The sequence below is a fragment of the Urocitellus parryii genome, chromosome 8 (genome assembly GCF_045843805.1).
Source record: "Urocitellus parryii isolate mUroPar1 chromosome 8, mUroPar1.hap1, whole genome shotgun sequence".
Taxonomy (NCBI): Eukaryota; Metazoa; Chordata; class Mammalia; order Rodentia; family Sciuridae; genus Urocitellus; species Urocitellus parryii.
The window spans coordinates 34,414,549-34,442,470 of record NC_135538.1 but is presented as its reverse complement, the minus strand read 5'-3'; the positions used below and the strand labels follow the sequence as shown (position 1 = coordinate 34,442,470).

Here is a 27,922-nt window from a genome sequence, read left to right as displayed (position 1 = left end):
CAGGATTGTTATGTGTTTGAATAAAGCCTAGGAGCATTAAGATTAAAGTTGAAAATATTTCCTATGAAGCTGTATTAACAGTCACTGTCTTTCTCTCCTCTGTAGGCTTGTAATTGCAGCATGGTGGGCTCCTTGGATTCCCAGTGCAATGTGAACACAGGCCAGTGCAAGTGTCACCCAAAATTCTCTGGTGCAAAATGTGCAGAGTGTAATCGAGGTCACTGGAACTACCCTCACTGCAATCTCTGTGACTGCTTCCTGCCAGGGACAGATGCCTCCACCTGTGACTCAGAGACTGGAAAATGCTCTTGTAGTGATCAAACTGGCCAGTGCACTTGTAAGGTAATATGCTGTTGAAATGCTTCAAGGAAAAGCCTCAATTCTGATTCCATTCCATTCTTCAGTTTCAACTTCATGAGGTATTTGTTAATCCTGTTTCATTACACTGTACCAAAAAAAAAAAAAAAAAAAAAAGTCATTGCCAGAATTTCTCAAGTTCTCCAGCACAGATAAGTTATGCTTTTCAATAACTTACTTTCAACCCAAACCCAACTTTTTTCCAGTTGATAGAGATGATGTATTTTCAATAGTAAAGCTAAAGTAGTTTTTTTTAAATATATATTTCCTTTGATTAAACCAGAATAATCTGTGGGGTGGGGCAAATAAGACTTTTTTTAAACATCAGAGAAAATCACAGCTAAACACTAGGCTTAAAAAAAAATTTCTCCTAAACTTAATCTTTAATCACTGCATATTGGGAAATTAATTTACTGCTGAGAAAGTTCAGTAAAATTTCACCACATACAAACACTGACATTACAAAGAGTGACTGTGCAAATTTCAGCTCTCATTAATATTGTGAAATGATGTAGAAAAACAGACAATTAAAAAGGATGAGGATTTTTCCCATTAAATATTTCTGAAAAATCAATCCAGATTACATGCAGCTAAAACTGTGTCCGAGGGATCTTTTCAAGATAAAATCTATGGAAAGAGAGACAGAGAAAACAGAAAGAGGTAATCTGGGAGTGGTTATCAGTATAGTCTTAAGGATTTAGGAAAATGACAACTTCTGTCAACAAAGGACCCAGTCAAAACTAAGTACAAGGCTACATTATTACATAGTATAGTTATATTTATGTGCTGTATATAATATGTGTTATATGACATAGACATTATATTATAACTTGAAAATGTACATTTTTTAACCTCTGCCTGTTTTAATTTTACTTTTGGAATTCTCATGAGGCTTTCATATTGCTCACAACAAAATTGTAGGGAAAAGTGCCACTTAAATTTAAAAAATATGTATCCACTACCCTTAGTAATTGATGCATTTATAAACAAAATACTTCTTTTAAAAACCCATGAAATCCTAACAGTGAGTTTAAATACATATGGCATTAAGATGTGAGTCTAATATTCAGTATTCTTTTATTTTATTAATGAAGTATAAATGTGTTCCTATTATTCACTGTTAAGTTGGTATCCCCCTAACATTGCTGTTATGAACTCGAATGGGCTCTCTTCTTTCTTCAGGTGAATGTGGAAGGCATCCACTGTGACAGGTGTCGGCCAGGGAAATTTGGACTTGATGCCAAGAACCCACTTGGCTGCAGCAGCTGCTATTGCTTCGGTGTTACTACTGGGTGCTCTGAAGCAAAAGGACTGATCCGAACGTGGGTGAGTACGGAGTTGCTGAGCCGTGTAATGGCATAATGTTAGTTCCTGCTGGCATCTTTTAGTTGGCCACCGAGGGATGGTAGGTAATGGCAAAATATTTAAGTAATCTTTTCCCCTGTGCACGTTCAGAAATGGTAAAGGGGCTATGTGCCATTAGGCACTTGGAGTAAATGACTTTTTAAAAAATTCTTCCTTAAAGATAGTTCATTTATTCTTGATAAGGAAATAGATGTGAAGTGAAGAGGAAGCATTGTCAGGGAGGCATTACCCTTTCACATGGGAAGAAGCTCTGTCTTGAGGAATGAGGGCACCAGAGCATGAATTTTGATATGTAGTAATGCAGCAATGAAGACCACCAGAACTTGTTACATGAATTCCAACAGTCCTTAGGAAATTTTTAGTTTTTAGTGTGGGAGCCTGCTCATATTTAGCCTTAATTTTCTTTTAACTCTTTTTACTTTTAAATTCTATTTTTATTAGTATAAAATATTTCAGTTTTCAGATATTATAGTTTTCACTATGCACACTAGTTAAAAGGACTCATCCTCTGGCATGCTCACCACTAGGTGCCCTATTTCTTGTGAGAACCCCTCAATAGAATGGGAATAGGCACCGTAGATAGATGTACAGCCCATAACTTAGTTTTAAAGTAATGCCCCAAAGACTTCAACTCAAATTCGGGTTGCATTTTTTACCTAACCCAGGTAACTCTGAAGGCTGAGCAGACCATTCTGCCTCTAGTGGACGAGGCTCTGCAGCACACAACTACCAAAGGCATTGCTTTTCAACATCCTGAGATTGTAGCAGACATGGATCTGGTGAGAAAAGACCTCCACTTGGAACCTTTTTATTGGAAACTCCCAGAACAATTTGAAGGAAAGAAGGTAAAATAAATAAATAAATAAATAAATACATACATACATACAAACACTTTTGAATTCACATAAAAACAAAGTAAAAAGTAAAAGATGCTTTTGGAATCACACTGTTTGGAGTATTACCTACATCTCCATTTTCTTTTGTTAGTTGATGGCCTACGGAGGCAAACTCAAGTACACAATCTATTTTGAGGCTCGGGAAGAGACAGGCTTCTCTACTTATAAACCTCAAGTTATCATTCGAGGTGGGACTCCTACTCATGCTAGAATTATCATCAGGCATGTGGCTGCACCGCTCATTGGCCAACTGACAAGGCATGAAATTGAAATGACAGAGGTAAAGTTATTGGTTGATTAGTACCAGGATACCAATTGTTTTGCATTCAATGTTGTCAACGTGGTTTCGTTTCTTACTCACAGAAAGAATGGAAATATTATGGTGATGATCCTCGAGTCACTAGATCTGTAACCCGCGAAGACTTCTTGGATACACTATATGACATTCATTATATTCTTATCAAGGCTACTTATGGAAACATCATGAGACAAAGCAGGTAAACTGTGAAAGAAAATGTTCAAATTAAGGTCTGACTGTAGACTCTTCAGGACAGGTCAGTAAGACACCAGATAAGATTTAGAAGTGGTTGCTTTTGGAATGTGATAATAAAAAACAAGCCAAGGGTGGCATTACTACCAAAAAAGGGAAGTAGCACAAAAACCTGAGTAAAACAGAAAAAAATATTGAATTCACTTTAGATGGGGAGAGTTAAATTGCTAGTCCAAAATGCAGGAAAACATGTCGTTTAGATCACATATAATTAGTTGCTGTGCCATAAATGTGTTATAAGATTGCTAGAAAAGTGCCCTCCTTCTTCTCTCAGGGGAACCAGGTAGGGCCAAGTTAGTCTGGTCTCTTCCAACTCTGAGCATCCTCATCTGTTCACCCCAGTGTACCATCCATGTATTTCCCCTTTGCACCATTTACCTATGCGTCATGACATGAAACAACTGGGAATCATATTGAAAACACACACACACACACACACACACACACACACAGAGAGAGAGAGAGAGAGAGAGAGAGAGAGAGAGAGAGAGAGAGAACAGCAAGAATGAATGAGGTATCATGGAATCCAAGCCACTGTAATACTTCCAGGGAGTATTCAAAGTTTGGTATGACTCAAAGAGGCCAGTTTAAATGAAGCTTATTGGGACTGACACTTAGGACCACACTGGTGACATTCTTAATGCCAGTCTCAATGGAGTCCTGGTGCAGGAATAATCTCACAATTTTAAAGAATGAATGGCACACCATGAACCAAACATTGTGAGCATGCACTGCTGTTTCCATGAATGCAATTACAAAAGGGAGGAATGACAGTGTCAAAAGTCAAGGGATAATTGTTCAATTTGAGACAGAAGTAATCATTTTAATGACTGTTAGGAAAGGATTAGTAGCAAAGAAAATGTTTAAAATAAGAATAAAGAGAGAATAATGGTGAAGCCAGGAGACTTTGATAACACAAGGGCACCTAATATTTTTCTTTAGTAGAATGAGCAACTTATTCAATGAGATAAAATGAGAAATCACTCAGATGTAGGTAAGTCTTATACCATAGAAGTAGAAGGTTGAGTTGATTTCATAAAATAGTCTCAATTTCTCTTTCATGTATTTTTCTCTTATGTTCTGTAAGAATATGGAAGCAATATATGTTAGTAAAACTAATCTTGCATGATAAATTAGTAAACCAGGCCAAGAAAACAACACAAAATTATGAAGCCTCTCATTGTCAAATTAATGCATCTGAAAATCCCATATTTCAAATATTTATACTGTAATAAGTATTTAATATAGCAAAATAATTTTTCATTTCATTAAGTTTCATATTCCTTTTTTATTGATATAGGGACTTTGGGTAAAAGAGTAAATCAAGGACAAAAAATTCACTTTCTAATCTATATTCCTTTGGTTTCCTTGTCACATTCCTCACTGTAACAGGAGTTATGTTTTATATGGAATAATTAAAAACCGTGTCCTGAAAAAGTGCTGTCAGCTATATTGTTAATTATTTTAGAATATCAAATGTACAGTAGGTGGTAGAAGCCAAAGCAGGTTTGCATGTCATAGATATGCAAATCCATTATTTAGCAAATTGTTCCAAGCTGCACCAAGAGTTAGGTAGGTCACATTTTTTTGTGTGGAACTGATGAAAACAATGTTGTCATTCATTTTTCAATGCACTTCCTTTCCATTTCTCACCGATTTAGCCTTTCTACAATGTGACACTTTGTCTCTGAACCCCCATATGTCTCTTTTTCTTATCATATTTTTTCTCATTAACTAATGACAACCTTTGGTTTAAGTGACAATTTTATGAAACTTTAGGAAAAAATATTTCCCTTTTTCTAAACCCCATTAAAAATTAGCAAAACATCTAGCAATGATAAGAATAAGGCAGATAATCAGCACCTGATCTTGTGAGGCAGTGGAATCATGGCAAATGTTGGGAAAAAGTTAAAATATTTTCAAAATATAACAAAATATAGCACACAATCCTACATCTTTATTATTATATAAAATTTAATAGTCTCAAAAGCAGAGACTTTGGAGTATATGTGTGGTTGGAGATTCACACTTTACACATTTTTGTAAACCTAGCCTTTTCATTTTTCCTTGCTTTGGCGTTCTCTTACCTTTGTTTGAAACAAATAACTTTAAATTTTTTCCCATATTTTTTTTATTGGCGCATTACAGCTGTACATGATAGTGGAATTCATAGGTACATATTCATATATGCACATAATATAATAATATATTTTGGCCAATATCATTCCCCAGTAGTTCCCATTTCCCTCTCCTCTGTCCTCTCCCTGGTCCCTTTCCTGTACTATACAGGAAATAACTTTTGCCATTCAGCATTCATTGAAACAGAAGCCATATCTCGGATACAGACAAAATCATTGCTTTTCTATCTATCCTGCATAGCCACTCTTCCACCTTCCTGGAATCCCCTTGAATCCCTGGAGAAAAACTTTGCATTGCAGAATTATCTATTGTTGCTTCAGTTGATTTTTAAACACTTGTTGGTCTGTCATGTGCATACTTGTGCAAGGCAGAGGAGGCGATATGATGGTAATATATCTATGGCTATAAAAATACCATGGAGGTGCCAGAGGAGAGAAGGCTCCTCAACAATACCAAGTTACCTTCTTGCTCCCACAAAGAGCCTGAGGGTAATAGAAGAATGGAGTTTCTTTTACCAGAGGGGAGTGGTTTATTTACAGCTTACTACCACTGTATGTACTCTAAGGAGGGGAGAATGAAACCTGAATTTTAGCTGAACATATGTGTCATAAAGACTGGCTCATCTTCAGACTGCAGATTACAATGCTAGTGAAACCAGAATGTGCATTCATAACTCAATGAAACTTACCTATGCTTGTTATAAAGTTTATGATTTCAAATCCTTGGACTATTGGAGGTGACTTTTATTGAAGCAAAACTGTTTATTGTCTCATTTAAAAGTTTATTTGCAGAACATTTTCATGTTACCAGTTAGTCAATCATGAAATAGTCTGAGTTTATGGACTGTGTATATTTTTAATGTATAATTTCAAATTAATGAAAAGGATATCAATATTTTCACTGTGATCTTTTTTATCAATTATAAGGTCTTTTTCAGCAATAGGAAGGGTGCATTAAGTCACTTGAAGAATTTATTTTAATGAAGTTAATAAAATATTAATTTGAAATGTTCTTTCTTTGTCCTTATGAATACACCAATATTATATCATGCTAGATTGTTGTTTTCTGGGTGGTTTTCTAAAGTTCTTGAAAGGACATTCAGAGGCTAGAGAGGAAGAAATTGGGAACACTAATACATTAAAAGCAATTTCACTAGTGACTACAGGAGATATTCTTACAGGGAATGACCTTGGGTTGTCTGTTTGAAAAAATATAAATGTCTAATTAAATTTCCATGTCTACCTGAAGCCACTCACACTTTAAAAAGTGGAGAGGAAATCTTTATAATAAAGTCTCAACAGGATATCAGATATCCAATTTACTGAACTCCTTAGGATTTGTGCGGAATTTTTGCTAATATGTAATCTCAATCTTTGAGGAATCAAAAATGTAGAAGGAAAATGTGACACATGAGCCCCTGTAGATATAGGCAGCTTCAAAACAATATATTTAATTAACTTAATTGAATCTTTCAATTATATGTACACATACCAAAATGCACTTGAGGTTTGTAAGAATCTGAAGACAGTCTTCTTGCAGGGTTGAGTATTTTGAGGTGACCTGAGCTGACTGATGGGATGATCTAAGTATGTATTTGCTCTTTCCAGAATTTCTGAAATTGCCATGGAGGTAGCTGAACCAGGACGTATAACTGCAGAGAGTCCTCCAGCTCACTTGATAGAAAAATGTGATTGTCCTGTGGGCTATTCTGGATTGTCCTGTGAGGTAAGCTGGCTGCTACTGACCCCCTTCCCCTCATTTCAGGAGCCAAGTAGAATATCCTACACCCCCTTAGGGGCTGAGACCTTGCAACAGGTTACAAAAGCTCTTTCAGGGGAAGATGGTGCATTCCCAAATCCCAGTTGTGCTTTCATACATAGTCTTCACCTGTTTTATTGGATCTTTCCCTCACAGTGTTAGAAACAGTAGCAACAGGATGATGTTATTGTGACCAAGGAGAACAAATCAGAGCTAAAGAGAAATATTTGATAAAAAATTAAAAGATTCATAAAAAATACGAAACAGTTGGGAGATAACATTGTTTTCAAAAGGCCCGTCTATTATAACTGATCTATTTTTTTGGCACTATTTCTGAACAGTTAGAGGCATTTAAACTGCAATGATTATGAGATACAATTGTATCAGGTTTTGAAAGTGTTTTTATAGAGATCATAACAAAACTTAAGCACTAAGCAGCAGGCTGTTCCCTTCAATGTGGCTTCTTAGAATGATATATATTGTTTCAACAGTGCTGTTGTCATTCAGTCACTGCATTTTCAAAACGACCTTTATAAAAAAAAATTAATTTTCTGGGATATTCTTTTGACTACCTTAAGAATTGGAAAATTTTGTAGATCTTCGTCTTCTGGAAGTCAATTCAATTTCTACAAATATCAATTAATAGAGATAATGCCGGAAACATGAAATGGATGAGAAATGAGTTTGAACCTCAGCTTCACCATGTACTAAGGCTGAGACTTTGCAACAGGTTACAAAAGCTCTTTCAGGGGAAGATGGTGCATTCCCAAATCCCAGAATAACTGCCACCGCACTTGGCCTCTCCTGCAGACCTCTAGTCCAACACTTGGCCTAAGAGGGGCCTCAGGAACCTTCTTGACAGTCTTTCTCATTAGTCACAGTGGTTGGTGCCCATGGCATAGCAGTCAAATAATATTAATAACTCCCTTTACTACGGCCTGTGAATCTTATGAAAACAAAATAAGCTATGAGCTTTAAGCCCTGGTCACCAAGCCTGGCATAAAGTCACTGCTAGTTATTGAGGTTAATATTATTATTATTGTCATAAATATAGATCCATGTGTTGATTTATGTATAAATGATTTTCTATACCTTATTCTGTGAATAGATTTGGGAATTTTTGTTAAGTATGGCACACAAGTCAAATGATGACACCAGGTCAAAACAAAAGTACAATTTAAAAATACTGAATATTCCTGAGAAGTGGCATGGCAAAATGAAAAGAAAAAGGCATTTGGTTTTGGTGAATCTTACCTAGTCTGGCTCCCATGATTGTTACTGACCTTGGGAGAGTTTACCTCTTGAATTTTCATAAGGATTAACTTAAGTGAAAACATATATGGAAAGCCCCATTGTAAACTGATGTTATTATCATATGTATTTACACCATGCAGAGAAATTTCATAGCATAACTCGGAAATCTTGTGAAGCGACCTTGAAATAATTTCATAGCCTCTTTTTTTTTACTGCTCTGAGGGCAATATACATTTGAATGTGCCTAGCTTGATTTAATAAATAATCAAATAATCAATTTTATTATTAAATCATAACTCCTGTGTACATCAATTCATACATTGGTATACCAACATGTAGGTTTATATATTGCATTTATACATACATATATACATACAACCCACCCAAATATACACATTCATACGCAGTGTATAAGTTATGAGTAAATAATGAGACAGTGTGCTCGTATAAAATATGTTAACTTCCCAGTAAGCATGAAAGATATAAAGGACAGAAAGAACTTCAGATTTTTCCAGACAAGAGATAAACTTTTATTTATTCCAGGGAGTGTGCAGCTGCACTGCTGACTCACTATGTATCTTTGGTCAATTCCCTTGTTATAGTCATAAGTTATATATTTATCCAATCTATGAAATGACAGGTTGGGTTTTGGAGTTCTAAAATTCTCTGACTCTGCAGTATTATTCTGCTATAGAAGATATCCAGCAAATACTCAAGGTTGATCTTTAGATATCTTGAAAGAAAGTTATTACAACTCTATTTTCTCTGAATTTATTTAAAATAATACTGATCACTTACCAACAAAACTGTTAGTAGAGTGGCAATTTATTTTAATGTAATTTACCTTCCATTACTGATTTCAAATGTTAAAATCCCTTCTTATCGTGGTCAATAGGCTTTTCAAATAATATGTTCTAAAACATGATTTCCTATTAATTTTAGTAATTTTCCATTGTATGAAAATATAAATTAGTACAAATTAAAAAAATGATAAAAGAATGAAATCAAGAAAAACTGGGAATATGTTCAATCATCTGCACCGGTGGCTTTGCCTGTGTCCTGTGAATTTCACCTAAGCTCCTATTTACAGACAATAATTACAGTAATATCTTAGTGAGGAGATTATAAAGATAAAGGCTTATCTCTCATAATAGGGTACCTGAGATGTTTGCCACAACCCATTGCCTCTAATCCATTATACATCTTATTTATGATTCATCTTGATTCTAAAGTGTAATTACCAGGCATAAAAATCTAATCATCAAAGCAAGAGCTAAGGACAGTTTTGAAATAGTACATCCCATTCCAGTAACATATGCTTTGGGTCATGAATACACAAAGCAATTCCTTCACAGTATTTTCACCAAATGTGTGGTATTCTGGAGATATCTACATTTCAGGCTCTTCATTTCATATTTTTTTTACACAAAATGTGACTGCACATAGACCAAAAAAAAAAAAAAAGTATTGGTTACACTTAAAATACTTTAAGTTTTAAAGACCTACCTTGTAGCATTATAACTGCATCCCTGCTCATTAACAATGTTAGTGCTAAAAGTGCCCAATCATTAAAATTCATGATTACCTTTAGAAGTCAAATATAGGGCACTATTTTATTACTAGATTTGTTCTTGTTAGAGTCTTGGAATTTACCTGTTCTTCAGGTTAGGTTAGGCTTAGCATGTTGCCTCAACTAAACTAAAGTCAGTTTAGGATGTATGCAGGTACTATTCATATTCATGAAATTTTTTTCTTAAAAATGGAAAATATCCTATATTAAATATATGTTCTTTACAATCATATCATGGGAATCAAAAATTCACCAATGATTTCTAGGTCATGTTTAATAGTTTCAGCCTCTACCCCCCCCCACCTCCTATATTATAGTAGGGATTCCAGCTCACAGTTGAATGGCTGGTGCTCGTTGGGTCACCACTCATAATTAGTCACTTGTGGCAAACTAATTTTTTAAATCCCCACCCAGTTTATGTCTATTATCAAATGATAAAACCCAAAAGACAAAATGTAGAAGTAGACTTGTCCCTTTATATATTCCCACCTTTCAGGGTCTCCTTTAACACATTCAGTTGAACTGAGACTCAAAACTCAGTTTTCAACTGTGTTTAGTCATGTGCTGTTTAACAACAGGGACATGTTCTAAGAACTGTGTCATTATTCAATTTCATCACTTATGAACATCATAAAGAGTACTCACATAAACTAAGCCAGCTACAATATCAATAGGCAATATAATTTTATGGGACCACCACTGAATATTTAGTCTATGGTTGACTGATATGTGCATACAAATATTGGTAAAGATAATGACATACATTGTAATTTTCTTTCCCAGTGTAGCTCAGAAGAATCACAATTGCCTTTATTTTTAGTTCATCCTCCACATATGTGTTGATTTATTTTAAGTCAAGTTATGCCATTTAATTCTTACAACAATGCTGTGCAAAAACAAAATTTATTTATTGAATGCTTACTATATCCTGAACAAGTCCAATCACCTTTCCTAATATACATATACCACCATCAAGTATGATGTAATGGATATAATGGATGAGGAAATTGAAGCTTAGGCACATTAAGGAACTTGTCCATGATGATCCCACAGCTAAGCAGAAGCAATTTGAACCACAGTAGGCCTATTTATAAAATGCAGATAAACTTATACTCAGCTATTATGTTGTACAAGATTCTTATGTTCCAGGTGAGGAAACTGAGGTCTGTAGTACATGAAACCTGCACAATAATCACATGTAGCAAGAGGTAGAACAAATTAACTGAAGTTAACTTTGCCTGGTTGAGAAACCCATGCAAAGATAAAAGACAAGAGTATTTTTATTGGCTCGAGCTCAAATATCTATTTTTATTGTTGAACTGTGAGGAAAGAAGGTATTACTAAACTCATGTTCATTTCTCACTACTTGAAACAGCTAAAGCTTTCCAAAATTTTATGTAGGATTTTCTCCATTACAAAGGGAGGGTGCTGCGCAGCTCTGAGCCTGGGGCTTGCTGGGCCCTCTCATGTTTCATTCTGTTCTCTCTAGTTTTTCACATTTTTGTACAAATTGGATTCTAATATTTTTAAGAGACATTATATTATGAAAGTAAAAGTGGAAAGAAAGCAGAATCAATTGAGCTATGCATAATTTCAGTATGTGAGAAGAAAACTGTGGAAAAGTTTAAGTTCAAGAAAAAGAAAAGATAAAATGAACTCAGTAAAATTTTCATTTATTTGCTTTTCTTTAATTCACCATTGTGTTCCAGAAAGAATTTTAGATGAGACATTGTAAAGCATCTGTATTTTTTTAAAAGAGAGAGAGAGAGAGAGAGAGAGAGAGAATATGAGAGAATTTTTAATATTTATTTTTTAGTTTTCAGTGGACACAACATCTTTATTTTATTTTTATGTGGTATTGAGGATTGAACTCAGCACCCTGCGCATGCCAGGCAAGCGCGTTACTGCTTGAGCCACATCCCCAGCCTAAGCAGGTGTTTTTAATCCTAATTCAAATATAATTATTCTCATGAATAATCTCAGTTCCCTTAGAGTCCTAGGAGGCATAAATATTGAAAAACACCCTTATTTTTTAAATATAAAGAATAAATACAAAAGATCCAGAAAAAAGAGAAGATTAAAAAGAAATAAAAAGGTAACATAGTTTCTTTAAAATTTCTACGTTTTTGCATTGTGGAATAGTCCCCCTCCTTTGGTAACTCATTGTTATAATCTATCAAGGCACAATAATAATCTAAAATTTTGGAAACATTAGAAATCCTCCGAGTTAACAGACCTGCTTATTTGTGGGATGAGGAAACTATGTATCACAGATAATTAATTTGACCACTTCCTGCAGAAAAAAAAAACAAAACAAAACTACCTTGACAACCATGGTTTCCGTATTCATTATGCCATAATACCAAGGAGCGTGCACGCCCCTCTGAAAGCAAACAGGGGAAATGGGGAAGCATACTGGTCAATTGCAAACCTGATATGCTTATCATACTCTCACAGGAGTTTTAAAACCAACCCTAGGATCTCTAGGGGTGGAGCCAATTATCAGTACATTTGAAAGCTCCCTTGATAACTATGAGAACCACAGAGAAAAGTCTAGAAAGTTCTATACAGAACTCAAGTTGTAGCTTAGTCTGTGGATACCCACTACAGGTGCTTTTCTACTGAGCCATACTAGCTCCAGGAAAGCGCCACAGCAAGTGTCTTGTGCATTACAGTCAATATTGCCTGAGTGCTCATCTGCACATATCAGTCTGTATTGCTGAGCTTCATATGATTCCTCAGTGAAGAATATTATTTATTAAGTTTGTTCTGCTAAGACTTGTTTTAAGCTTTTGTTTGGAGATAAGAAGTGAAGCTAGGGGTCTCCTCTTAATTTGTGTCATTTTTTCAGAGAGAAAGAGAGAGAGAGAGAGATACACCTAGCACATATAGCAATAAAATAACAATATAATAACAATATCTTAGGAAGATATTCAGGGATGAAATCCATGCAAAAAAATTTATCTTTATTCAATAGTTTGCACACTAACAAATTGGGACAGCCTACACTGTGAACCACCTTTAAATATACCTCAGTATGTTTCTTCAATTTTTCTTAAATTAATTCCTCAATTAATTTCCAGATCTTATTCTATAGCAATGTGGTAAAAATTGCTATAAAATTATATTCCTATAAAATTACAGAAATAACTGCTATGAAATAGATAATAGGAAGAAGCTTTATCAATATATATGATTATGCCCACTGTGACACAAACAAAATGCAAAATCTTTTGAATACTCTTTTCATTTTCTCTATCAGTTTTGCTTAAAGCTGAGGCATTATTAAATCTCATTAAAATTTATTATTGGCTTATAAAAGCAGAGAGACTCTTAATTAAGTACTTAATTGAGGTACACATTATCCAAATCAAAATAAACAGGATGAGTGTGCTGAGTATTGATCGATTTTATCTTTCTGAGCAATCCATGTATATTCCAATCTGGACTACTTAATGCCAGAATCAAAGGGATATGAGGCAGTAGGAAGTTCTTAATCCAATATTTTTTCTTCATTTTCAGTAATCATTTTTCTTCCTTCAATGGGAGCAAAATTTTTAAGTGAAAAAAAAAATTCATTAGCTAAGTTGGTAAAACAGCCCCTTTATAATCAGTGGAATCTGAAAAACAGATCACTACCTTTTAACCAGAAATGAAGCTATGTCTGATGAATGCTAGGGGTCTGAGCCTGGAACTCAGACTGTCCTCTCTAGAGCTGGGATCTTCCTTCCAGAAAGCTGGACATGTTTTTGATATATTTATATGATAACTGAATGAAGATGAACATCTTGATTTCATCCACTTCACTAGCAATTTTCTGTTGGCTTTCAGATTTTTATTGCAAAATGAAAAACAAATAGATCAGGGAAAGAAAATTTTTATTGGTAGCCTAATAGTCCCAAGAAATGAATAGCTTTGATTATTTTGTATTTCTTCCTTTTATATTCTATACATAATATCAATATATATATATATATATATATATATATAATGCATTCTTGACATTTTAAAATTTTTTGATGAATTTCATTGGACATTTGCTATTCATTAAACACAGTAGAAACAGATTTTAGGTTGTCAAAGATGTTGGAATTGTCTTGTTAGCCATATGACAATGTTAATTAAAAATAAACCTCTTTCTCAAGTGGGAAAAAAAAAGTAAAGCTTTTTCAGGCAAAGAGCTATACTGAAAATGAAAGCCTTTTTTTCACTAATATCTGGTTACATGGATGCTGCCTATATCTGTGTGCAGAGGAGGGACCCAACAAAAATTTACATTAGGTATCAACAGGCACTTGAGTTTATAAGTGGTGTTACCCTATCACACATTGGAAAAAGAAGTCCATCTTCATAACCAGAATTTTCATTGCTGAAGCAAGATTTCTACTTGGCTGTCCTAATTGGCTTTCTTTTCTTTCAGACATGTATGCCAGGATTTTATCGACTTCGTTCTGAACCACGTGGCCGCATCCCTGGTCCCACCCTGGGAACATGTGTTCCATGTCAGTGCAATGGACACAGTAGCCTGTGTGATCCTGAAACATCCATATGCCAGGTAGGCACCTAATCCTTTCTTGTCCAAGGTCCAGGTGAGATACTGTATGCAGAGGCCAGCTGGTCTGCAGAGAGCATGATTGAGTGTATGTGTGTGTGTGTATGTGTGTGTGTAGAATAAAACATGTAGGAGAAAAACAACATCCAACATATTCTACATTTTCAGAAAGGAATGAAAAATGATAACTGGAAAAACCAGTTTGTGTCATGAAATAGAAGAATAGCAGCGCATTAAAAGTCTGCTCTACCTTGGAACAGTTACAACCCTCATGTGTTTCACCCTTTGCATTTCAGTTGCTATGAGAAATTCAGGTTTCCTATGTCACCACCCCTCCCCTTAACGAATCACCACACAATTCTGTATGTCTCTGCTGACCCCATGTGCCACCTCTTCTCATCTGCTGAAGTCCTTCCACTGAATCTCGGCAGAACTAGTGGTTAGATGTCAGCAAAATCCCCTACGTACTTCTCCTCTTTTCTTCTTGTTCTCTTAGTCTGGCTCTCATTGAATCCTGGCTGTCCCCTTGCTAGCTGCTGGTAGGAGCCATTGTTTTCTCTCTTTTCATTAAGCTCCTTAAGTAGGAGCCATTGTTTTCTCTCTTTTCACTCCTGAGTCTGAAGGTAAGACAGGGGTCTGTGGCCCTCACTGATGGTCTTATATCCTGCTCCTTTTCTCTTCCACATGACCAACTTGCTGTGAATCTCATGTCCCCATCTCTTGCCAATTACACTTGCTTATTAAAGTTGCCTTCTAATCCTGGGATAAGCTACGCTGTTCCCTGAAGATTTTTCCTCTGCACTGTCCTATCATAATTCTTGGTTATTTTTTCTTCTATATCCTTAACTGTTGGTTCCAGGTACCTCTGAAGTCTCCATTTTAAGGACCCTACTATTTCTTAGCCATTGTTTTTCTCTCCAGTTCACTTCTTAATACTTCAACATTTCAAAGCTCATCATTGATACTTATACCCTATCTCTCGTGCTTCCATGTTTTTAACTAGTATAATATTAGCATTACTGCTTACAACGTTCATTTTTTGCTGCTCTCTCATTGGTTGAATCCTACTCTCTATCTACTACACCTGCACCTTCAAAGCCAAGTGTGGCTGTAGAAAAACAGACAACTGCCCTTTATTCTCAGTTTAAGCTCATGATCACTCTCTTCAAATGGACCCTCTGTGCTACCCTGCAGTCCAGGCACTTTTCTCTAATGGACATTCCTAAAAGACAAGTTCATATCTTCTCTTCCCTATTCAAGTCCAAACCTCTTCTCCCACCTCTTAATTCTCCGTTATCAGTGCTGCTTTTATTATTTCTCAAATAATTTCTTATTTGAGAAATTAGAAGCAATCAGAATGGAAGGAACATGTGCTCCTACCACCTCAGGCACCAACATCTTTGCATCTGTGCTCTATTATTCAGACTCTTTTCCATACTTTGGATCAGTTGTTCTTTCTAGGGAAAAAAAATTGAGTCTTCCACATACATTCAATATCTCACATGTCTCCCACTCAAGGACATCACTCCTGCTAATCTCTTTTTCCTCTTATATTGTCACCTAAAATGCAATACAAACTCTTTTGACTCTGCTTTCTTTCTAGCTATAACTTCCCTTCCATCTGTGAAGAGTCATCTCTGCCTACAGTTTCTCTCTGTTCATTCTCTCTTAATTACTAAAACCTGGCTTTCATCTCCACCACTATACCATAGTGCCTAACTAATGCTCAGCCATGGTGGTCTCATCTACGTGACTGTTAGCCTTGTTTGCCACTGGCAGTCACCCCCTTCTTGAAGTTCTCTGTTTGGTTAGCTTCTCTGCCATAATGTTTTGAGGACTGTCAAACTCCAGGAGGCTACTTCTCAGCCTCCCCCTGTGCTTCCCTCTCTGTGTAGCCCAGGATTCTGGGGACTCAGTCCTTGGGCAATTGGTCTGTGTTACACTCATCTTCAGGGTGATCTCCCTCAGTGCTGTGGCGTTCAGCATGTGCTTAGGAGCCCATAGTGTTTACCAGGATTTCTATAATTTAATACAGTTTATTTATTATATGAGATCCACCGTTTAACACTTCAAAAATTTATTGTGGTATAGGGAAGGAATTTTCAAGTATATGTTAATGTAAAGAAATTTTATTTATTAGTGCTTTCTTTTCTCCTTCATATTTCATGGTATCTGAGTACATAAAACCTATTTCTCCCATGTTAAAATATATTCAAGGATTATCAATTTTGTTGTACTTACTTTTATACATATAATTTTCTGATTAACAACATCGCAGAGTAACTTATAATATACAAGCCATCAAGGCTCTTGTTTTTGAATTGGGTTATGAGGCCCCCATGGAGGATACCTCATCTCTGTCGTTATCTCACTTCACTGGCTGAGTCTCCTCCAAGTTCCAGCTAACGGGCATCTATCTGTAGGGCCTCTCAAGGCCCTTTATCATTGTCCTTTCTTCCACGTTTATTAAATAAATACTCATACATTTTTTCAACTACATTTTTCTTCACTGTTTCAATATATGCTCTAAAAAAAGTTACTAGCATTTTGATTGTAATTGCAATTAACCAATTTGTAAAGATTATTATATTATTTATTCTCCCTCAACCCAGTGATATTATACTCAATTCAAACATTTTATGTCTCATAGTGAACTTTTAATATTGTCTATGTAAATTATACATTTTATATATTAAAATTATTTGTATATGTTTTACACTTTTATTTCAATACTAAACATTAGGTTTTTTGTTTCAATGTAGTACATTTATTAACTGGTCATTATTGATAAAATGTTTTTTAACATGTGTTTGATGTTCACCCACTTTTATTTTAGTTCTATAATCTTTCACTTGGTCATTTTACTAATTTTATACTTATATTATTTTTCAATAACTATAATTATTTTTTCTTACCAGAAACTATATGTTATAATAATTTTATATTTTTCATTGTCAAATTCTTCCAGAAAACGTTAAATAGAAAAATAATCAACTCCCTATTTTATTCCTTATCTCACATCACATATGAATGTCTCACATCTTGTACCATATGATGCCAGTGGTTCATTTAAGAAAAATATTCCTTGTCCTGTAAAGAGAGTATCTTTTCAACATGGCTTCTTTAATTTTTTTTCTATCAATCGGTGTAAGATATTGAAATTTAATACAAACTTACTTGGGGAGAAAGGGAGGGAGTGAAGAGAAATAGGTAGTTTTTTCACAGTAAGCAGATGGTTGATTTACTGAATAACTAATTAACTATCCTTGAATTCCTGAAATAATTACTATTTGGTTTTGGTGTAATATTCTTTCCCTACTACTTGTCTTTAAGATTCAATAGATAATATGGGAGAAATAGATTAACTTATACCTTCATAAGTGAAAATTAAATGCATAATTGTCATGCAATTTTTACTGACATTTTTAGCCGGGTTAAGTTAGCTTCATATGATTAATTTATAAAAAATTCATAAAGAGTATACCTTAATTTTATTTATGTTAGAATAAAAGTTACTGTCTTTATGCAGTCCTTTTGGCCACTTGGCTATCATTGCTATATTTGTTCCTTAGGAATCCTCAATGCAGTTCTATTTTTTGAGAAATCCCTAGGTGAAGTAAAAAATAAATAAATACTTCCATCAAACATACACAGCTAGTATAAATTGTTCTGCTCTGAATTTTTATATTTTCCTTCAGGGAACTTACAACTTTTGAATTTAGACAACTTTATTTATCTTTGAAACAGACCCGTGAGGTAAATAGGAAATGGCTATTATAACTCCCATGTTGTAACTGAGGATACTGAAGCATGCTGATTTCTCTTTTGTGTGGAATATGGATTGCAGTTTAGTATCATGTCCATTACATAATGCACCCTCTGCTTTTGCAAAGTGGCAAAGTGGACTCCGAAGTCAAACTGCTTTGACTGAATCCTAGCTTCACCCCTCAAAGGCAATGTGAGCCTAAAGTTAATTTCTTCAACTTAAGTAGGGCCTGAGTTTCCTGATTTATAAAAAAAAATAATAGTACTTACTTATAAAGTTTTTGTAAAGGCTATGAAATAATAAAGTTCTTAGACTATTACTCAGCACATGGTAAGCACCATAAAAACAATAGTGATGATAATGATGGTGACCACATTGTCACCATTTACAATTTCAGAACCAATCAGTTGACAATCAAAAACTATTTTAAAAAAACATTTTTATGTTGGATTTTTTCTCACTGTCTCAGTTGTTTGGGCCAACAAAATAGCATAAGTTAGGCGTATGTTTGTTTTTCATAGTTCTAGAGACTTGGAAGTTCAAGATGGAAGTACCAGAAGATTTGATTTCTTGTAAAGACCCATTTCCTGGTCACATGTGATGCTGGCTTTCTTTGTACTGAATGGTGGAAGGAGCTAGTTCACTCTCTGGAGTCTCTTTGTAAGGGCACTAATCCCAGCCTGAGGGTTTCACCCTAATGACCTAATCACCTCTCAAGGTTCCATTTCCTAGTACTATCACATTCAGGGTTAGGATTTCAATGTAGGAATTTGGAAAGGACACAAAAACATTCAGATAATATCAATCTTCAATCTTCCATGTGATGCTATTTGGAGATGGAATACTCACTTATCTTTTTGTGTTTTGTTTCCTCATCAAAAACAGTGGAAAAGAAATATAGCTATTGAGAATTATATAGGTTAAATATTTCCCTGTGTAACTATGTTTTTCATAATGCCTAGTGACACTTGCAAGAAGTATGGTTGCTCACCCTAGGCTTTAAAAAATCCTATACCTTCAACATTATTCCATATCATTAATACCACAGTTAATGTTGCCCACAAAATTTTTTAAAAATGGAAGAGTAAAACCAATGTGTTGTTGAATCCCAAACAAAGGGAAAGGAAGAGGAAGAGACAAGTGAATTAACACTAATTGGCATGTGCGCGCGTGCATGCGCGTGCTCTCACACACACACACACACACACACACACATGGAGTCACATGGATGGATGGATAGATGGATGGATATTCTTATTTATTAGCCATCACTAAACCCAGTGGTCTTGATTAATTCTGTTTTTCACATGAGAATATTGAAGCTTCAGCTAGCTCAAATAACATTGTAAAGGTATAATTGCTTGTGGCAATTTAATTTTCACTCTACCTAATGCTGTTTTTTTATTTTTTAAATTTTTTTATTGGTTGTTCAAAACATTGCAAAGCTCTTGACATATCATATTTCAAGAGCTTTGTAATGTTTTGAACAACCAATAAAAAAATTCTTATTTTAAAAAGAAAAGAATAAAATCTTCATCATTGAACTGCTCCATTGCCTGAAATACCATTGATATCTGTGGATAAAATATTAGCTCTCTCTTTAGTAAATATATTTTTAACTGGAATCCACTGTGTTTAAGGTGCATTGCAAACCTTTTGTAATCTGTATAACAATTTTGCCAAAATAGATATTATTAGAATCTTGTTTCAGTTCTAAAAATTAAGGCTAAGGAAATTCAAGCAACCTGTTAGCCTTGACCAAGAAGTATTGGAATCAGGTTTCAAATCCAAACTGAGAAAGAGAAAATGTACACTTAGTTAATTAAATGAGTTTGGTTTAAAATACCCAGGTGAATTATATCTTAGACTATGTAAAATTAATCAAGGACTATACATGAAAAAATTTGAGAAATCATAAGTATATGAAATATATCACAAGATAAAGCAGTGAAATATCGTTTTAGTTGTATAAAGGAAAGAAAAATGTAGGAAACAGATTTACTTTGATCTACAATGAAACAAGTAAATACATGATGTATTAAACTAGTATATATCAATTATAGGAAAAATAGAGCAGACTAAAGAGGAATCAGAATAAATTCATTAAAAATAACGTATTTCAAACTAATTGCTAGGGTTACAATATATAAAAAATACCTGAGACCATGGTCTCCTGAATCTCTATACAATACTAAATTTCTCTGACAACATGATATAACATTTCTCAAATTCAGAAAAGCATTAATATCTACTATGTGTTCACCCCACTATCACAGATTTTCTCATTTATTCTTATAATATAAACAGGATCATTTCTTACTTTATAGTTGATGAATTGATGAGAGAAGTTAAATAATTTGCTTAAGTTAAAAATAGTAAGGATGACATCTATGATTCAAACACTAGTTTGGGCCTTTGATGGAATGTTTCATGGTATCCTTATTAATAAGACTGAAAACATGGACTGGATGTCAACCAGCTAATGGGTTGCTAAAAAATGTGACCCAAAGTAAGTTCTAAAGATGTCTCCAACAATAAGGCATGGGGTTTGTATTTAATTGTGTTGTGTTCAAAATATTTATTAATGAATTGGATAAGATCTGTGAAATATTCAAATGACATAGAGCTGGAAGAGTTATCTAATCCATTGGGTGGTAGAATAAGATCCTGACAGGTGGAACTATGACTCATAACTGACACCATTAAATTAATACAAAAGGTTTTGAATTGAGTTCATTTGTCCTTTCATTCTTATGGCCTGTGTGAATAATTATTTCCAATATGCCCACCTTATGGCTGGCTGGGATATAAAGATATGCACTGCATAAGCCTTGCCTTCCAGGAGTGTATTTTCTAGTGTTTTAAAAACCAACCAAGGAAATAGCATATAATATCAATGCATGTGATGTAGGGATTCTTATTAGATTGCGATTCATACAAAGCATTACTATTTGTACAAGATCCAAATCAAGGAAGGAATAACACTCAATATGTTTCTAAATCACAGCTAGAGACTTATAATCTACTATCTTTTAAAAGAAACTCGAAGTAGCTTGGATAGTTAAATATTTAACTTGGAAAAAAAAGATTTAAGAAGTAATAGTATTCTTAGATATCTGAGTACTTTTCCTGGGAAATGGGAATTAGACATAATCTGCATAGCTATAGAGGCAGAATTTGGATCACTGCCTGAAAATTAGAGTGAAACAAATTTTCAGATAGCATAAAGTAAAACTTCATAGCTTATGGTTTTGCAAGATAAAAGGGACAGCCTTATAAGAATTCATGCATTTAGTAATATCTCAAGGAAAGTGTAGAAGGTATTCCTATAAGAAAGAAGATTAGATTAAGTAACTTCTTACCCTAGGTCTACAATACTATATTAATGTTATATTCATTTGAAGTAGTGGAAGAAATATATACCACCAGTTTTCCATGATGCAAAAAAACTTCAAAATTTCATATATTCTAATCTATCTTGAAAAGATTCTAATATATATATATATATATATATATATATATATATATATATATCACTCTTGAGAATATAATTAAATTTCTCATTAGATGTCCACAGCATATAAATGCTTCCTAAAAGGCTAATTTCTATATAAGATAAAATATTACAAGCTCTATTTCAAAGCATATAGGAAAGTAATATGAAAGGACTATGTTAAAAAGTTTCAAAAATAGCATCATGATTTATGTGCTATGTTGGTGGATCTATCCGGGACCTTTGATTCACTTAGCCAGATATACTATGTCAGCAACCCTGTGTAAGATTGACTGTCCAGAGATTTAAATACTGGCTTGCTCTGTAAAGAAATTGTATAAAGTTGCAGGCATAAGTAAAACAATGACATATTTTGAATCTCTCCATTTTAGTAATGATAATTTTATTTTAAGTATTTTGATTTAGTTATTAATGTTATATTTAGGTTACATAAAATGATTTATTATGCAATGATTTCATTAAAAATGTAAAATACTGAAAATTATTGTTAGAGATTTCATGTATTTTTGGCACACATTAATTCTTATAACTATAAAATATGTTCTTAAAACACTCCATAGTTAACACTTATTCATCATTTGTCCCCTTGCTGAATGATTTGAGACTGAAATTTATATATTATTTTATCTAGGAGCCATTATCTCTCACAATGCTACAATTAAATGTGAAATGGCTATTTTATTGCTAAAATATGGTGGTTCCTTTGGGTGGTTGAAAAGAAGATTATGGCTTAAAATTAATTTTAAAATATAACAAATCATTTCACCTTTCTAACCAGTTTTTCTGCAGATACTAAACTTAAAACTTGGTTTTTCCTTCTGGGCACAGTGGCACACAACTATAATCCCAATGGCTCAGGAGGCTGAGGCAGGAGGATCGAGAATTCAAAGCCAGCCTCAGCAAAAGTGAGACACTAAGCAACTCATTGAGACCCTGTCTCTAAATAAAATACATAATAGGGCTGAGGATGTGGTGTAATGGTCAAGTGCCACCGAGTTCAATCTGCAGTACAAACAAACAAACATTTTTTTCCCGTAAGTCTGAGTAGTTGCTTCTATACTAACTAGAACATGATTGATTAATTCAGTAAGTCAAAATAACCATTGAATGCCTATGCTGTTTTATTCACTGTGTTAAACTAGAATGAGCAGTTAAACCAGATTTATGACATCAATGAATGTTTATCAGAGAAACTTATATTTGTAGTGAAAACAGAAATGAGTAAATGCTTGTCTGGTGAGCAGACAAAAAAAAAACATTTCATAATAAAGGATTTGTAAATGAGAAGTCCTAGTGGTAAAAGAGAGAGCAGCACATAATTGAGAGTTTCAGATGGTCTCATATGAATAGTAGAGTATGCAAAGGGACTTATGGCTAGAGGTAAGACTGGAGGACAAAGAAGACCAGATTATGAAAGTCTTCCTTGCCATGTGTAGGTATTTACAGGTATTTACAATTCATTTTGACAATAGTGAGTACCTAGCATAGGCTTTCAAGCATGGGATGGGCATGGTTTGATATGCTGTATGGAATAATCACTCTGATTGTAGTGTGGGAAAATCTCTGGAGGAAGAATAGGACCTCTAGCAAAGAGTTTATTCTAGTAATACAAGTAAAAGATGACAGTGGCCAGACAAAAGCAGTAGCAACAAGGAGATAAGAAACAGAAAAATACAATTATGAAACAGTAAACAAATAAGTATCTGGGAAAAGAGAAGACTCTAAATTGTGGACCTGGGCAAATGAGTGGATGACAGTGACCCCAAATTAACTATGAATCACAAGTTCATAGTAGGCTGAAAGAGAGATAAACACAATTATTGATGTTTCAAATTCCAGGTGCTTTTGTGTTGTGCATTGAGATTTATCCAAGAAGCAATTAAACATATAAGTCTAGCACTCATTGGAGATATACATAATGAATGTATAAAATATAGTTTGGGGCACATAGATAACTAAAGTCATGGTAATGGATGAAACCACCAAGGCTGAATATATAGGAATAAAACAGATGAGAGCCAAAGCTAGAGTCAAAGAAATTGGCCTTTCACAATAGAAAGGGAAGAGTCCATGAAGGAGAATAAAAAAGAGTAGCCATAGAAATAGGAGGAAAAAAACAACACTATACACTTTAAAGAGAGATTATAGAAGAGAAACTTTCCAAAGCAGAGTGGCCAGAGACATCAGATGCTGTAGAATTCGTATACTAACACTAGTTAGTGTCAGTCAATTTCAGTTTAGGAACTAAGATCTTTATGTGAGCCTGAAATTATTTCAGTGGTGAGATGAGAAGGCTATTTAATGGGTACATGGGAGCAAGATGAAGAAATAGAAATGAGGAGTGTAAACAATGTGCTTTAAAAGCTTATCAAAGATAGAACGGAAGTTATCAAGGGATTTGGGACCCCACAGATTTTATTTATTTAAGATAGGAAAGTCATGACCAACTTCAAATATTAATGGGTAAAAGCCAACTAAGGAGAAAATGAAGACACTGGAGAAAATTCAGAGGCAGAGCAAGGAAACAAGTTTAGAAGGAAAGTAGATTTAAGCAAAGAACAAAACACCACTTCCCTGCAGACAGAATCAATGTCAAAGGGATGGAAAAACATGCAGGCAAAATAGTGAATAGTTTGGAAGGACACTGAGGGAGCACCAAATTGAGGACTTTCTTTTCTCTGAAAATAGGAGGCTATCATCTCCTAAGGGTAAAGTGGAAACAGAACTGAGATTTCTTCCTGTCATATTGTGCAACTGGGTCCATTTTACATTAGTTGTAAAATTTATCTTCAAGTGACACAATATATTTTCAGGTATCACACGGAAAATGTAAAAGGCTAGTCGTGTTCTAAAATTAATGGTGGCAATGTCATGCTTTTACTGCAAAATCTCTCAAAATTAGTATTAAATACTCTAAAATTAAAAAAATAATAATAAAATTCCACAGCAGTGTTTTTGGTGGAAGTGACTTCAGTTAGTGTTTGTCATGAAAGACTACACATCATGTACCAAACATTGTTTGTCATTAGAAGACAGATGAAAAAATAAATACATTCTTCATGATTGATTGAAACAAAGAGCCCAGCAGACGGATGTCATCCAAGTTCAATATACAGCCTGCAGACAGCTCTGTGGCTCCAGCTGAGTTGATCAGGAGACCATGTACATCTATTTGGTTGCTGACTTTGTTGCTTCTCAACTTTTCTTTTTATAATGTTTGTAAGAAATAAATCACTTCCAACCACTTCAAATCCTCTTAAAAAAGAAAGCTGAAATCCAACTTTGAATTCCCTTTATTTCTTATTTTTCTTAACTCCAAATCTTAACTCTAAACAACATTCCATATTACATTTTTGTTTCCATGTTTATTATTTTTTTATTAACCTGTACCCAGATACTTTCTATTAGCAAAAAGTAGAGTTAAAAAGTAGGACCAACCCAGATGAACACCAACCAGGAAGTAAACAGAGTTCTGCAATGGGACATTAAACAGTAAAAAGGAATAAAGAACTGAAACATGCTAAAACATGATGCTCAGTGAAGAAGCCAATCAAAAAGAACTTCGTGTTATATTGTTCCTTTTAAATGTACAGAATAGGCTGATTGATTGAATGATTGATTAATTGATTGATTCTGAACCAGTCTCACTATGTTATCCATGCCAATATTTTTTTTTAATGATTAATTTTTTTTCTTTTTTTTATTGTTGTTCAAAACATTACATAGTTCTTGATATATCATATTTCACACTTTGATTCAAGTGGGTTATGAACGCCCATTTTTACCCAGTATACAGATTGCAGAATCACATCAGTTACACTTCCATTGATTTACATATTGCCATACTCATGTCTGTTGTATTCTGCTGCCTTTCCTATCCTCTACTATCCCCCCTCCCCTCCCCTCTTCTCTCTCTACCCCCTCTACTGTAATTCATTTCTCCCCCTTGTATTATTTTTCCCTTTCCCCTCACTTCCTCTTGTATGTAATTTTGTATAACCCTGAGGGTCTCCTTCCATTTCCATGCAATTTCCCTTCTCTCTCCCTTTCCCTCCCACCTCTCATCCCTGTTTAATGTTAGTCTTCTTCTCATGCTCTTCTTCCCTACTGTGTTCTTAGTTACTCTCCTTATATCAAAGAAGACATTTGGTATTTGTTTTTTAGGGATTGGCTAGCTTCACTTAGCATAATCTGCTCTAATGCCATCCATTTCCCTCCAAATTCTATGATTTTGTCATTTTTTAATGCAGAGTAATACTCCATTGTGTATAAATGCCACATTTTTTTATCCATTTTATCCATTCATCTATTGAAGGGCATCTAGGTTGCTTCCACAATCTTGCTATTGTGAATTGTGCTGCTATGAATATCGATGTAGCAGTGTCCCTGTAGCATGCGCTTTTTAGGTCTTTAGGGAATAGACCCAGAAGGGGAATAGCTGGTCAAATGGTGGTTCCATTCCCAGCTTTCCAAGAAATCTCCATACTGCTTTCCAAGTTGGCTGCAGCAATTTGCAGTCCCACCAACAATGTACAAGTGTACCCTTTTCCCCACATCCTCTCCAGCACTTGTTGTTTGACTTCATGATGGCTGCCAATCTTACTGGAGTGAGATGGTATCTTAGGGTGGTTTTGATTTGCATTTCTCTGACTGCTAGAGATGGTGAGCATTTTTTCATGTACTTGTTGATTGATTGTATGTCCTCCTCTGAGAAGTGTCTGTTCAGGTCCTTGGCCCATTTGTTGATTGGGTTATTTGTTCTCTTATTGTCTAATTTTTTGAGTTCTTTGTATACTCTGGATATTAGGGCTCTCTCTGAAGTGTGAGGAATAAAGATTTGTTCCCATGATGTAGGCTCCCTATTTACCTCTCTTATTGTTTCTTTTGCTGAGAAAAAACTTTTTAGTTTGAGTAAGTCCCATTTGTTGATTCTAGATATTAACTCTTGTGCTATGGGTGTCCTATTGAGGAATTTGGAGCCCGACCCCACAGTATGTAGGTCGTAGCCAACTTTTTCTTCTATCAGATGCTGTGTCTCTGATTTGATATCAAGCTCCTTGATCCATTTTGAGTTAACTTTTGTGCATGGCGAGAGAAAGGGATTCAGTTTCATTTTGTTGCATATGGATTTCCAGTTTTCCCAGCACCATTTGTTGAAGATGCTATCCTTCCTCCATTGCATGCTTTTATCCCATTTATCAAATATAAGAAAGTTGTAGTTTTGTGGGTTGGTTTCTGTGTCCTCTATTCTGTACCATTGGTCCACCTGCCTGTTTTGGTACCAGTACCATGCTGTTTTTGTTACTATTGCTCTGTAGTATAGTTTGAAGTCTGGTATTGCTATACCACCTGATTCACACTTCTTGTTTAGCATTGTTTTTGCTATTCTGGGTCTTTTATTTTTCCATATGAATTTCATGATTGCTTTCTCTATTACTACAAGAAATGCCATTGGGATTTTGATTGGCATTGCATTAAACCTATAGAGAACTTTTGGTAATATCGCCATTTTGATGATGTTAGTTCTGCCTATCCATGAACAGGGTATATTTTTCCATCTTCTAAGATCTTCTTCTATTTCTCTCTTTAGGGTTCTGTAGTTTTCATTGTATAAGTCTTTCACCTCTTTTGTTAGGTTGATTCCCAAGTATTTTATTTTATTTTTTGAGGATATTGTGAATGGGGTGTTTTTCCTCATTTCCATTTCAGAAGTTTTGTTGCTGATATACAGGAATGCCTTTGATGTATGCGTGTTGATTTTATATCCTGCCACTTTGCTGAATTCATTTATTACTTCTAGTAGTTTCTTTGTAGACCCTTTTGGGTCTGCTAGGTATAGAATCATGTCATCTGCAAATAGTGATAATTTAAGTTCTTCTTTTCCTATTTTTATGCCTTTAATTTCTTTCATCTGTCTAATTGCTCTGGCCAGTGTTTCGAGAACTATGTTGAACAGAAGTGGTGAGAGAGGGCATCCCTGTCTTGTTCCATATTTTAGAGGGAATGCCTTCAATTTTTCTCCATTCAGAATGATGCTAGCCTGAGGCTTAGCATAGATTGCTTTTACAATGTTGAGGTATGTTCCTGTTATCCCTAGTTTTTCGAGAGTTTTGAACATAAAGGGATGCTGTACTTTGTTGAATGCTTTTTCTGCATCTATAGAGATGAACATATGGTTCTTATTTTTAAGTCTATTGATGT

The 27,922-nt window shown here is 34.6% G+C and overlaps 1 protein-coding gene across 1 annotated transcript in view; it reads left to right on the top strand.

Annotated features, from left to right (window-relative positions):
* Positions 1-27,922, top strand: part of Lama2 (laminin subunit alpha 2) — a 555,405-nt gene that overhangs the window by 353,062 nt on the left and 174,421 nt on the right. The window contains exons 23-29 of the mRNA XM_077801650.1: positions 106-342; positions 1,540-1,683; positions 2,388-2,567; positions 2,710-2,898; positions 2,982-3,115; positions 6,915-7,032; positions 14,310-14,444. Of these exons, the coding sequence (XP_077657776.1) occupies positions 106-342; positions 1,540-1,683; positions 2,388-2,567; positions 2,710-2,898; positions 2,982-3,115; positions 6,915-7,032; positions 14,310-14,444 (1,137 nt within the window). The remainder of the gene's footprint in view (positions 1-105; positions 343-1,539; positions 1,684-2,387; positions 2,568-2,709; positions 2,899-2,981; positions 3,116-6,914; positions 7,033-14,309; positions 14,445-27,922) is intronic.